Source organism: Harpegnathos saltator, unplaced genomic scaffold (assembly GCF_003227715.2).
Source record: "Harpegnathos saltator strain DR-91 unplaced genomic scaffold, Hsal_v8.6 scaffold839, whole genome shotgun sequence".
NCBI lineage: Eukaryota > Metazoa > Arthropoda > Insecta > Hymenoptera > Formicidae > Harpegnathos > Harpegnathos saltator.
In genome coordinates this window covers 156543-171250 of record NW_020230692.1, presented here as the reverse complement: position 1 = coordinate 171250, position 14708 = coordinate 156543, and the positions used below count along the sequence as shown (strand labels likewise).

At 48.5% G+C, this 14708-nt stretch overlaps 1 protein-coding gene across 3 annotated transcripts in view; it reads right to left on the bottom strand.

Annotated features, from left to right (window-relative positions):
- The window catches only part of LOC105185998 (transmembrane and TPR repeat-containing protein 1), a 190477-nt gene that overhangs the window by 67389 nt on the left and 108380 nt on the right, over positions 1–14708 (bottom strand). For all 3 annotated transcript variants that reach the window (XM_025307220.1, XM_019842724.2, XM_025307219.1), the window contains 3 exons: positions 13442–13573; positions 12754–12826; positions 4492–4595 (listed from right to left, as the gene is read on the bottom strand). In XM_025307220.1, the coding sequence (XP_025163005.1) occupies positions 4492–4595; positions 12754–12826; positions 13442–13573 (309 nt within the window). The remainder of the gene's footprint in view (positions 1–4491; positions 4596–12753; positions 12827–13441; positions 13574–14708) is intronic.

Below are 14708 nucleotides of genomic sequence, written 5' to 3'. Positions count from 1 at the left end.
CTCGGTTTACGATGCGCCAACGTATCCATAATACATGACAGAATAAACGCATATATATCCGCGTTCTGGAATTATTGCGCCAGGTGTAATTATCGCGCGCGACTATTATCCATGAAATTATGTCTATAACCGATGTCAATCGTATCGCACGTAGCTAAAGGCGCACGCGTCGAGGCCGCCAAGCTTGACCCGGCGATATATCACTCGCATCTCCGAATTTCGCGCATAACAGGCGTGTTTTCTCGCGAATAAACAGTACGGAACGCGAGAACCCTCTGAGGCAGATTAACCTCTCGACCGGCAAGCTAGATCTCGCAAAAGTGGTTGAGCCGGCAAAAAATGGATTTTCCACAGTTGAGCGCAATGTCATTAAAACTTTGGGTCGGGGCGGGAGGGGCTTTCCAGGTCACTCTTTGCGAAAATTTTTCAAATTCGCAATGCTGGACCCAATACTAAAATCATAATTTTATTTCGTCGAGATAAAACTGCACATTTATTTTGAAAAAATTTGCATAGTGAGAATATACAAAATTTTTTTATCTGAAATTTCTAAAGTAACGAAGAACCGAGATAATGAATATAAATATAATTTATAATGACGAGTTATAAAATATGTGTGTGTGTGTGTGTGTGTGTGTGTAAGGAACACTTTGTGTTTCGGTCGTCTAAATTGGTTTAAGAACGCGCCGCTTCGAATTTTTATCGCAAAGCCCCTCAAAACAAAACCTTCGCAAAACCTTTGAATTCTCTTTAATTCGAGAACTCGGCCGTGAATGTGTATTACAAGCGCCATCTCTAAGTTTGAATTTCCAAGCAAGTCCGCCATCGAATCGAACGGCGACCGAAAAAAAGCAATTTGAATAGCCAATATTTACCGGAAATATCAGTAATCGCGAGCCGGAGTCCGGAGCGGCTCCGGCCTCCGGACGCAGTATTGCGTTTCCGCCAGTCAAGGGGTTAAATCGGCGCGAGCGCGAGCGCTCGCGCCGGAGAGGCCGAGAAAGTTTCGTCCACGCGCGCGCGTCGTGTCGCCATCCTCCTCCGGAGGCGCCTGGCGCGTTAATATTTTACGGGCGAAGCCGGCACAGAGCGCGGTGGAAATGACATGCCTATGGCGTACGCCCATAATATCATTGCACATGGGTACAGCAATAGACCGAGACACGACAGGGCGGAGCCGACGTGGAATTAATCACCGCGAAGACCGCGCCGCGTATATACGCGAGTCTGTCGTAACCGGCGAGGACCCTTTAACGATTCCACTTACTCCCGCACTCCGTGAAGCCCGGTACCTGATACCACGAGTGTGTATTTTTTCGCTATTCTCGGCGACGCGGGTGCACCTGGCCCGCGGAAGCTCTCACCGCCGGCGACCTCCCTCTTCCACTCACTCTCTCTCTCTCTCTCACTCGCTCGTCGCAACGGGCTCATCGGCGAGCTATACGACGCGGTAATAGAGAGAAGTTCTATATTTTCCCGGCGCGTTCGACGACGATGACGACGACGAGGACGAGTCCTGCGGAACTCCCTCAGGCTCGCTCGGCCTCAGCCCGCGTTCTCCGGCCTGCATTTGGCCGCGCGTGTGTAAAATTGGATAAACGCTCGCGCTCGCGCGGACGGTAAACGAGTTACCGCTGCGTTGGCCGCGGGCTAAAATTGCGAATCTTCGCCGGGACGAGATTGAGGCGGTGCGGCGGTGGCGGTGCCGCCGCTCGCACACGCGCGATACGACTCGTAATTGCGCGTTGTCGGCAGAACGTAGAACGAGCTCGCGTTAATAGCGGCCGTGCGCCGGCATGATTTATATCGGCGGCCTATTTAAGCGGCGATTAGCGCTTCGCTCCGGAGTTACGCGCGCCGCTTTAACAAGCTCGAACTTAAATTACCGCATTAATCGCGCAGCATCGCGCGGATCCGGCCGAGCGCTGTCCGCCGGCCGGATCGGCGCATGCGATCGTCGCGAGCACGTCGTCCGACACCACCTCGTCTACCACACCAGCGAAAGCTTCAGCACCCCCTGCGAGAGTGCGACATCTTGCCGGCAAATTTGCTCGAGTCGTGGCGTCACCAGACGGACACGTGCCGCCGCGACGCGTCGGACGCCGAGGGAATTTCGAGGACGAGCGGCTGGAATAACGGAGGGAGGAGATCCAAACGAGATCCCGAAGGGACACGGAGGTTGGCTCGGCGGGGAGGACCCGAAAGAAAAGCCGAGGTCCTTTTGTGTAGGCTCGCGCGATCGTAAATCCCGCGAAACGACGGTACATCCAGCCAAATTATACATCTCGTAAAGTATTCCCGTCCGGTTTCTCCGGCGACCGAACCGAAAGCATCTCTCGCGCAATATCCTCCTCTTCTGTCCTCTCCCCCCCCCTCCCCCGCGGTCGTTTGCACGAAGCTGTCGGCGAGGAGGTCGCGACGATTGTAGCGACGAAACGAAAACGAATAAATATGGCCGCCGGAGAAAACAGTAGACCGTGCACACGCTCCGTTACGCTTGTATGTCACGCAAACGCTGGGTGCGGGGGCAGGGGGAGAGAAAGGAGGCAGAACGGTACGAGCAAAAACAATATTTCAATATGGTAAAATTATCGAAAATTCTCTCTCCGTTTAAAAGCGGTAACCGCGGCTTTTGTGCTCCGAGTCGCAATTTCCGTGTCGGCGGGAAACGAAAGTGCAACGCGACAGCAAAAGAGAGAAAGGGAGAGAGAGAGAGAGAGAGAGAGAGAGGGAGGGAGGGGAAGAACGAGAATGTTTAATTAGCGTTCTTTCGTCGGTTGCAGCGGAAAAGGGAAACTTACGGTCGAGTTGCGTCGCCACGTATGAGAGAGAAGTCCATGGAAACGCAGCTTTTATGACGAAAGGTTAACGTTAGCGTTAATTAATTCTATACAGTAAAGAGATTGATTGCTACATTGTTAGCCTCACGGCTTCGAGAAACGCGTCTCCGTAATTAAGGTGGAGCCGCACGAGAAAAGGGTGCGTTCTGCGCCCCTGCGCTCTGCGCTAAAAATATAAATCACTGCAGGAGATACGCGTGTCGTGTGTGTGTGTGTGTGTGTATATATGTTCCATAGTGCCATCGTGAAAACGAGATCTACGCGAGGACGCGTCGGGAGAATCACACCACGCGACCATTTCCATTTTCTATCTACGTGAAACGTCAGGACACGTCCGTTCCTTGCGAGACGTAATAGATACGGCGGCCGGCCATACGATATCCTTGAACTACGGGAGATAGCGGGAGAATCGGATTTACCGGACGTGTCCGGCGGCTCGTAAAATCGGATCGTACATTAGAAAAATTTTCGTCGACGCTCGTCGAGTCGCGAAGCCCGCCTCGCGATGCCTATATCGCGCGTCGGACGCGCTCAAAAGCCGGCGAGAGAAAATGAGCTGAAAGACCGCCGTCGAGTGGATTAAAGCAGCTGCGAGCAGCGAGCGAACGAGCGCGCGGTGTACATCTCCGGTCTCCGACGAAATCAGCTGAGAGATTTCCCGAGTTTGCACCGAAAAGTTGCGTCGTCGAGAGCAGCGGCAGCTTCTTTGACGGCGGGACTCGGCGAGTGCGAATCGGCGCGGCAGGACGCGGCGCGAATCTGTTGCGATCGGGCAATTGGAGTGGAAAAGTTGGACGGACGAGACTCTCGGTTTAACCCGAGAACGAATCGAAAATCTTTCTCCGGCCGGGAGTCGACTGGCGCTCCCGAACTTTGAGATGTAGCACGACTAGGACCGGCTATGCAGAAAGACACTTTATCTTGAGTATTTGTAACAAATAAAAAAGAAATGCTCTCTCTCTCTCTCTCTCTCTCTCTTCCTCTTTCCCTCCATGAAAGGATATTTCGATACCTTAGCTGTCCTCTTCGCATCTCTCTCATTAACATGAAATCGGTATTACGTCGCGAGATGTAACGAGTATAAATTCCGCTTCCTCTCCGTGATTCTCATTACGATCGCAGAATCGACCGACCAGGCATTCACGTCCGTTCTTCATTATCTCCGGTTATTTTTACACTTTCATATCATTTTCCTCCTCCCGCGAGAATAATCGAGCGAATTCCCGATTGGCCTCCCTTGAGAAAACATTCTTCTCGCGCGAAGGCGCGAAAACAAACAAGTGTAATAGCACATCGCCGCTTAAAGGTTTTCAACTGCCGAGAGAGAGGGAGGGAGGGAGGGAGGGAGGGAGGGAGGGAGGGAGGGAGGGAGGGAGAGAGAGAGAGAGAGAGGGAGAGAGAGAGAGAGAGAGAGAGCGCGTGAGCGCTGGCGAGAGGTGAATCCCGGCTGAATCAGATCAAAGGATAAAGTCGTCTTGTTTCCATTGTCATCCAACACTTTGATCTCACGTATACACGATACGTTACTCCTCCAACGAAGGACAATGGTATAAAGTTTCCAGTCGTTCTCAATCGCCGCGAGTTTTGAAACATTGTAATAGGATTCCTCGTCGCGACTCGCGTAACATAAAGGATTTATATAGATACTCACCTGACGTGGAAACAGGGATGAAAAGCAGCCGGATTATCCTGCGCGGAGAAGTTCGGCAAAGTACCATGGAGCAGAGCGAGCCGCACCACAAGAAGTATGCCAAACTGCAAACATTAAACGGTCCATGAATTTTCACATTGTTATATGCGGCGAGATGTATTTCTCTTTTTGACTTTTCGTTGGCGGCGGAAACATCAACGACCGCTTACCCGCGTAAGCACGTTAAACGCAGATTCGCAAGCTCTTGTTATTCTTTCGCTTCTCTCTGTATCGCGGCGCATAACAGAGAGATTTATACTAACAAAAATACCAAGTACCCGTTAGAAACACACACACACACACACACACACACACGCTCACATATTGCTATATGCTATGTGAGCGTGTGAATAATATATTAGGTGTACAAATGAATAATCCAAACTTTTTTAAGTGGCTCAAAAATTAAGTTTCAAATGATCAAATTTTCCCGCTTTTTTACGATTATCAAGTGTTGACATATAGCTATTAAAAATTATATTTAGTACGGTGGAAAACTCAACATAACTTCAAAAATTATTCAGTTCAGTAAAAAATGGCAACAGATAAGGTGTATATCCGACATTGCATTCTTTACGAATTCCAATAAAGAAAAAATGCTGCAAGAGCATGCGAATCGATTTGTTCTTTTCTCAGCGAAGACGTTATATCGTACGATGTGTATGCATTTTTTATTTAGACGGTTTAAAAGCGGCGATTTCAGTCTGAGTGACAAACAACGACCTGGAGGCCCTCGAAAGTGCGGCAACGATTTGGAAACAACTGCTTGCTGAGAATTCAGCACAAACGCAAAAAGAGCTTGCAGAACAGTTGGGAATAACGCAACAAACTATTTCCAAACGCCTACACAAGATGGGGAAGATTCAGAAAGAAGGAAAATGGATTCCGCATGAACTCAACAAAAATCAACGAGTGGCAGTGTACCTTTCTTTTCTCAATAAACAGCATATAGAAAGTCTTTCTTGTGGAAAATTGTTACGGGCGATGAGATGAATGGATACTCTATGACAATCCGAAACACAGAAAGTCATGGCGAACCATCAACATCGGTCGCAAAGCCAAAACACTTCGGAAAGGAGATTCTGCTCTGCATTGGGTGGGATATGAAGGGCGTGATTTATTAATGAGCTATTAATAACCGAATGAAACAATTACTATGAACCGCTACCAACACCAATTAATCCGTTTGAGTCAAAAATTAGAACCCGCCCGAAAAATTAGAAAAATAGAAATTAGAAAAATAAAAAAATTAGAAAACGCCCGTATAGCGGCAAAGGAAAACGTCCCGTAAAATTGTTGCGTGATAACGTTAGGCCACACATTGCTTCCGCGATAAAAGACATCATAATGAGTCTTGGCTGAGACGTCGCACCCGGCATATTCACTAGACATCCCTTCTACTGATTATCATTTGTTTCGGTCGATGCAACATACCTTGTCCAATATGCACTTCAAATCAGTGGATGAAATTTGAAAATGGCTTGACGACTTTATCGTGTCCAAAGACACAACATTTTTCCGACATGGAATTCATCAGCTGGCCTGAAAGCTGGCTTAAAGTTATAGAAAATAATGGCGAATACTTCGATTGACAAATTTGTTTTACTTTCCTTTAAAATAAACCTTGAATTGAAGCTGAAAATTTTGGATTGTTCATTTGTACGCCTCAAGAAAATTAAATGTCTTCTATCTGCTCGAAAATGCGTCCACCGCGCGACTGCCGCTCGCCTGCCGCCGCCAGTCCCCCAACATTCGACAAGAAAAAGGGAAGCAAGATATATAAAACGACTGCGGGGAAGGCAAGTCCGTGGCGCGACTTGAAGCAGCAGCCCCTTGAAACGAGTCTCATTGATTCGCCGTGCGGCGTACGCCGGAGAGGCGTACAAGAATTTTGCGCAGGAGTCGCCCGAGACCGTTGGAATTTCACGAGACGGCAGAATAAATCGAAGAGCGGGGCCAATGACGCGAGAGACCAGGCGAGTGACGGCGCGCTCGTCAGAATTTCTCTCATGTGTCGCGCCGATCTACGATTTTCTCTCCCTCTCCCTCCGGGGCTCCTCGCTTTTCCTGCACGCGCGCCCGCACACATCTGACAACGTACAAGACGATAAAGCTAATAACACAGCCCAGGATGACGCTACTAATCGACGAGAAATGGTAAAGGGCGTGCCGGTCACGTCTTCCCGAGTGGTTTAATTAAGACGCGGCTCGCGCGGGGTTGAATAGCAAAGAACGGAAGCGCCCGGCGTTCGCCAACGTCCGCGGCCCCGCCGACGCGACGTCGTCACGTCCGCGTAGAGGATGACACGGGACCGTCCTCACATTTCCGTCACGTCCTCCGCAGAGCTCGCTAACCCAATAGACGTCCGTACCAGCCCTCCGATAGACTACTCTCAACCCCTTATTCCGGAGTAATCCGGGGTCGTCGCCGCGCGCGCGCGCGCACGCTGGCCCTCTCACTGTCTCTCCGCCTTTGTACCTACACGTGCGTCGCCGGGACCTCGCTCGCTCGCTCGCTCGCATTCTTGTCGGCGGACGGACACGGCGGTGAGAGAGTGTGCCTCTGGAAGCGGACAATATCTGCCAATTCGAAGTATTCATATCCTGCCGGATCGAAGTCGACAGACAAGGGTGGCGCGTCCGCTCTATAAGCGGCCTCGTACGGACACGCCGGTATGTATCGGTCGCCGTCATTGAGACGCCGGCGATGTACAGCCTGACGTCCGACACCAATGCCGACCTTGTTCTTCGCCGATAGACGGGCAGGGGAAGAGAGGGAGGGGGATATAGTCGGAATATTGTATTACGTCGCCACATGATCCCAGGTTGACCCCCGCGCGAAGAACGACGGAGGCGAGGCGGAAATTCAATTCCGATAAATATCAGATCAGCGCACGGAACGTCGTATCGCATACCGATGTAGCGTTTTGCTCCTTGTTTTATTCCCTTCTCTTCCCTCTCTCTGTCCTTTCCAGCTCCGCGTCGAAACTTTTAACCGTGAATGAACATCCGATCGCGCGCTTTTTTATTTCCTTCTTTTTTTCGGTTTTTGCGCTGCAACGCCCGACCGCGGTAACGAAGAGACGAAGTTACGAATACCCCGGATCGCGCTGCATCCGTTATCTATTTGACATCCGTTATTCTTTTACAATTTGCGGGCGCACCGCTCGCGTTCGTTTACCTGTCTTATACTCGGTTAGACGCTCGATTGCCGACAAATTCAGCGGCGCGACGCGGCGACCGCGGACGGAGCAATCGCGGTAGTGTGCTTTTCTTTTCTCTTCCTTTTTTCTTTTCTCTCCCACCTTATCGCTCCTCGTCAGCGCTACATATCGGCAGCTGGGGACTTAATGCGCCCGTGATCACGCCGGTGTCTTAAGGGAATGTAAGACAAACGAGAGAGAGAGAGAGAGAGAGAGAGCCGAGCGAGCCAAGCCAATCAGAGACAGCAGTGAACATAGCAATGTACAAACAGTAAACAGCCCGTGACCTAATGGATTGGCTTATTGATTAGGCTTGTCACTTCGGGTGTTAGCGGTTTGATGCGTCTTTAGCACTTAGCCTCGCTGCCGATACACGAGCGGAATCACAAAGACGATACACCGACACCAATGCGATCAGTTCCGTGATCGGCCGCGACTTTTTTTTTTTTTTTTTATTTCATTTTCCTTTCCGATATCAATCAGGACATCATGAAAACCCATCTGCACGTTTCGGAATTAATCTGCAAATTATCCGCGGTATTTTTCAAACGTTTCGATTGACGCGAATTCGCGAAATAGTGACCCGAATTTATTTTTCCTTTCGTGGTATTCAATTTTATTTTATCAAGTGCGATGCGTTTTTACACGAAGAGGAACGAGTTATAATTCAATAACGGGAGGGTAAAAAACGCTTCGTGTGCCTTGATTTAATTTGCAAATTTGCGATGGAAGCTGCGAATGTGACGGATTACATGTAACGTTGGCCAAAGCAACACTTATCCTGCGATATTAGCGGTCTCTCTCGCGGTTGCGAAGACCGAGGAGCATCGTCGAGAACGACGTAGCTGAGAGCGTGTAAGTGCTACGGGGTGACGGAAACGACAGGGGTGGAAAGAGAGACCGGGGATATGTAGATAACTGCGCGAGGGTAGGTCGCGCGCGAGCACGCCTCCCTCGTTCGGCGGCATAAATTAGCATAACTCAGAATCGCGTTCGGTTAAAGTACCTTCCACGCGCAAGCTTTATTCCTGCATCGGCCCACACGATGGCAGCGCGCACGCTGCCATGACTTCACCATCATAATACGCCTGTATTACAACAGGCCTACGTTAAAGTAGCCCGCGTCGTTTGCGCGGCAGGCAATTCCTACACCGGCGGAAATTTCATAACCGATTTCACTGCCTAATTGCTCGTTACGGAATTTTAATGCGCCGAGCGTGGAACTTGCCTCGCCGAGCGGGAGATCGATATCGCGAAATTATAGTGCGTTTGTATGCGACGGATACGATCGCGAGCGCGAGTCGGCGGCGGCGGCTTTTATCGGAGCACGCGTGAAAAAAGGGAAAAACAGATTATGATTGTATGATTTTGCACGACATTCCCCGCGGAGCCTTAGATTCATTTGAAATCGCGCTGATTTTTCTCGATGGGATATTTCGTGTCGTTTTTACACACACGCGCGTCGGTAATCGCTGTCGAAACGAATTCGGTTACACGAGATACGGGCATGAAAGCGCAAAGCAGTCGGGCGAATCGTGCGAGCTTCAAACAGCGCAAAAGGATATTATCGATTTTTCAATTTCCGAACTAATTTTCGCACGATAACGAAGCCTTGTTTGAAGAGCGACTGTTCTACAATCTGGATTTATTTCCGCACAAAAGATCGCTCTGTGTCGCCGCGGCATCTCGCTCAGTATGTTTTACGCATTAATAAATATATTTTCTATTACTTAATAGGATTCGTGTGTGCACAGAGCGCCTGTATACTTCTCTCGACGAGAGAGAGAGAGAGAGAGAGAGAGAGAGAGAGACGCGCAAACACACCCGCGGCACCGAACGCGACGAACCTCAACCTCAACACGCCGTCCTCCGATCTTTATCGAACGCTCGCGCCGCGCCGCGCCGCGCCGGCAAGGGCGCTTAGTACAACGTCGTCTAAATTAATTCGCGACAATAAAGACGATGAGCACCGGCGCCGCAAGAGCCCGCGTTTCTTAGGCATGAACATGCCGACGACGCTGAAGCGCGCCGAGGATTTAATAGCACCTCGTAAACTCCGTTTAGAGGTTACACCGTGGCGCCGTAATACGTGATCGGTCCGTGTAACCCCGAGAGATGGATCCGTGTCGAAGATACAAAATTCACGTCCCGTATCCCCTGGTCGCTGAAATTTACCGTCTTCCTCGAGATGCCCTGAAGAACACTGCGCGCGTCTCATTCTCCACCACGAGACAGCTCGGCCGAAACCGCTTGTCATCGCGCTCGCTCGGAGAAGCAAAATTCAGTGAAAATGGCGCCTCGTTTTCTAACGCCTTTCCCGGCTCGAATCGCCACTTCCAGGCAGGATTGGATCGAAAGGTGCCATCCTCGGCTAAAGCTTAGATGACGGCCCGAGTGGAAAAATTAATAGAGCTCTGGTAAGGACCGGATTATTTTTTCCTAACATTAATCGGTCCCTAGTAGAAATAGAAACACAAAGGCAATTACAAGATGTGTAACAAATGGTTTAACGGGGCCTTGTAAGGCAATATTATGAGGGTCTTATAAGACAATATCAACGAGGCCTTATAAGGCAATATATTAATAGGGCCTTATAAGAAAATATTTTTATTATTGCTTGAGTAAAAGTATTCGTTCCTTTTTCCGAGAAATTCAGACTGGTCCTTATAAGGCAATATTATGAGGGCTTTATAGGGAAATATTAACAAGGATTTTAACAGGCAATATTAACGAAACCTCGTAGGGTAATATTAAGACATGGATTAAAATCCATTCTAAGTTTGAGTGAGACATTCACTCTTGCAATTGCGAGTAAATATATTTTTATTATTGCTTGAGTAAAAATATTCGTTCTTTTCATTTCGTGAAATTTAAACTGTCATTTTTTTATTTCTTCATAACCTTGTTAGTATACAATAAGAATTTAGCATAACAAAAATATAACATACTTTACGATAAAATATAGCATTCTTTACACATAAAAATCCTGCTACTATTTTCATTAAAGTTTATTGCATTTCAAAACGTAAGCAATACTAAAAAAATCCTTGGAAAAGACTAATGAATATGGCAACTAATAAAACTAATAAAATTAGTTTTCAATTGTGGGATAATTAAAAAATCTTTAAAAGAACCAGATAGAGCGTATCTACTGAAACAATGCTAAACTATGACAATGTTATTATACGCTTCAAATCTTATTAATTTTCTGTAACAAAACTTGATTTTGTATATCTAAAGCATTCTTAAAAGATCCTTCCAAGCTTCACATCAGTTTTCCATGTTAAAGCATGATTTTGTAAAATCTAAAGCAACCCTAAAAAACTCCTCTAAGGCCCTTCTCAGCTTTTCTTATTAAAGCCTTATTTCATAAAATCTAAGGCATTCCCAGAAGATCCATCTCGGGGCCTAATATTGTAATAATGAGGCATCCCTTTTTAGAGTCTCCTACTTTCAGCTTTATCGAAGGACTTATGCTTCATGAGGATGGTCTTAACAATTTTTTGCTCGGGGCATGAGAAGAGAGCCGATCGGATGTGCGATTACGGTCATTGCGACGAAATCGGCGAGGAACAAGCTGATTATCAGCGAGGCTGCCAGACGAGATGACCAGCGCGCGTCGTATCTCTCGGGATACGCCGGCAACTCCTTCGCAATATTCCCACCCTCCCCCCTCCTCCCCTCCGTTTACGTGAGTCGTACATCATTCTGTTGATCTTTAGAAACTGCTGCTGCTTCATCCCCCGCAACTCGCCCCACGCCGCAGTAGTTTGTCTTGCCGCATAGCGATTCGCAGGGAGGAGAGAGCGTTATTTATTCTCCGTGACCATGGAGGGAAATTCTCCGCGTCGAGTGTATCTGCGGCAACGATCGTTAAACTTGCTTAAGACACGAGCCGCTGTAAACATCGGTGTCCGACTACGGCCGGGCGATAAAAACGAACGAATATCGGTCGTTAAGAATTAACGATGCGGACACGAAACGGGAGATCCCCCGCTAATTCCGCCGGATTATAGAAGAGCGACGATCTCGCGTCCTCTTAACGCGTGAAAAATCCTTTTCTCTCTCCCTCTCTCTCTCCCCCCTCCCCTCTCCTTTTCCCTCTCCCAGACCGACAGCGAGCGCTAATACCTATCACTCCATGACGCACGAGAGTCCGCCCGAATTTTCCCTTTTCTCGCGCATATCCAGCAGGAGCAATCAAGGATAAGTCAATATTATACGATACAATACGCTTCGATTACGCTTCGCGGGCGCGAGCTCGAGAGGACGAAGCCTTACTCCCCCATTGATCCGGTTACGTGACGAGTTGAGGGCGCGCGGATCTATAAATGGATAAATATCGGCGGCGGCCGGTCCCCGCGACAATTCCGTATTCCCCGGGCGGCAGGAGTGCGGACATTGTCGTTAATACAATAATAACAGAGCCGGGCCGGGTCCACCGCCGCGCCGCCGCGCCGCTCGTCTGAAAATCCTGCGGGGCTTCCACGCACGACCGAATGTACATGATGCGTTAAGAGGATTCCGACCCTCTTTGACCGCTGCCTACCACTCGTCTGCACGTCAGATCGTTATAGAGTCGCTCTTTCCCCCCTCCCTCCCCGCTCTCCTGGGGGAATCTTTGATCGCCTTCAACGGTTGATATCGAGGCGAGCAGCCTCGCGATCCGCGCGCTCGCGCGCGGCGTTTAACGTGGCGAGCCTCCACTTTGAGACACGACATTTTCCGCGATATATTCTCCCGCGCGACGTGCGTGTCTTCGCGTGCATTGCCGTTGCGCAGACCGTGCAGCGCAATCAAAGGCGATCAATTGTCGCGTCAGCGCCGCCGCAAGTATGTAGATACGGCGTATAGATTGTGCATAATAGCTTTAATGCATAAAGTTGCGCCATTCTAGAGCTCCCCAGGAGAAATCTAGATCGCGCTCTAGGAAGCTACAACTCCGCGCGCGCGCACAAAGGCTGTCGCGCGTCAATCTGTGTGCAAACGAGTTCACATTTATTTCGTTGTTGAGACTCACCGAGACGAGCAACGCCGCCGCGCGTCTTGAAAAATATCTAGAGTCGTCGTTCCACTTGGCTTCAAAAATAGACCTGCAAGATAAAAAGAGTGGGCTGTTAGTAGACGTTTCCTCCCGTCGTCGTCGTCGTCGTCGTCGTCGTCGTTGTCATTGTCGTTGTCGTCGTCGTGGTCGTCGTTGTCGTCGTTGTCGCATGTCACCGCGTCACACGTCCGTCGGCGCGCGAAAATGAGCGGGCTGAGACCGGCACGACGACGCTGCTGCGAAATAAGTAGCGGCGAAAGAAGAATCCGCGGAGAATCTGAGAGAGCGGCACTGCCCGCGTGGCCGCGCGCAGTGAAATTTCCAGAACGCGTCGTATCTTCGAGCGAGTCTCCCATCGTCGCGGGTAACGCCGCAGTCTACCACCTTGGGACACGCGACACGGAACTTCAACGGTAATTTCAACGCCGACGCGCGTGCACAGCCGCGTTATCTCACACGGTGGACGGCTCTCGCGTTTCGCGTCGCGCGATTTTTCGCAAGCGCGCTGACGCGGCGCGGCGCGGCGCGGTCTCAAACGCATGTTAGTCGCTGAAATCGAGACAGCCGTTTCGATTTAGGAGTTTACTTTACGAGCCGTCGAGCCATATATATTTCCGCGCGGTAAGGCGCGCCGCGGTCCGACGCCGGGCGCTTAAACACTTACCTCTTGATTGAATGCCAGGAACGACAGAGATCGTAAAGAAGGTTTAGTGCCAGAACAGTAACGCCGGTCTCCTTTGCTAACATCGACAGCGCGCCCAGGCAAACGCTGGACCATACGTAAGCCGTCTGCTGGCTGCGGGGGGAGAAATAAATGCGAAAATTACTCGCCGAAAGTGTATATCGCACAATTACCCGAATAGAAAAATTGATAAGGCTCTGCTAAGGGCCTGATTATTTTTCTCTAACATTAATCGGGCCCTAGTAGAGATAGAAACGCAAAGGCCCTGCAAGATGTGTAACAAATGATTTAACGGGTTCTTAGAAGGCAATATATATTATGAGGGTTTTAAAAAGAAATATTAGCAAGGGTTTCATGAGGCAATATTAACCTTATAGGGTAACATTAAGGTATGGAATTAAAATCCATTCTAAGCTTGAGTGAGACATTCACTCTTGCAATCGCGAGTCGAAGTATTTTTATTATTGCTTGAGTAAAAAATATTCGTTCTTTTCATTCCAAGAAATTTAGACTGTAATTTTTTTATTTCTTTATAACCTTGTTAGTATACAAGAAGAAATTTTTATTTTAAAAATATAGCATACTTTACACATAAAAATCTTGCTACTGTTTTTATTAGAGTTGGTGCATTTCAGGAAGAAGAGACTAATGAATATGACAACTAATAAAATTTGTTCTTAATTACTAAAGCTAATGAAATTTGTTTTTAATTACGGTGTAATTAAAAAATCTTTAAAAGAACCAGATAGAGCGTATCTACCTACTAAAATAATATTAAACTATCACAATTTTATTACACGCTTCAAATCTTATTAATTTTCTGTAACTACAGTTGATTTTGTATATCTAAAGCGTCCTCTTAAAAGATCCTTCTAAGGCCCACATCAGTTCTCCATGTTAAAGCGTTATTTCGTAAAATCTAAGACATCCCTAAAAGATCCATCTTGGGGCCTGATGTGATAATAATGAGATATTCTTTCTTAGGGCATCCTACTTTCAGCCTTATCGGGGCCTTATGCTTCATGAGGATAATCCATCTTTTGTTCGGGTAATTATCGCGGGGAGATAAAACGGCGGGGTAAATGTCGCGCCTGATCTCGAGACACGCGAGTCGACAGGGCTTTTTTGATCTCGAGCTTTTCACCGCAAATATAGCAATTACACAGCCCTTGGGCAGAAGGGAGGAAGGGGGGGAGCACAGTCAATACATACAGCTGGATTAACGAGATTAGCGCGACTCGAGCACGCG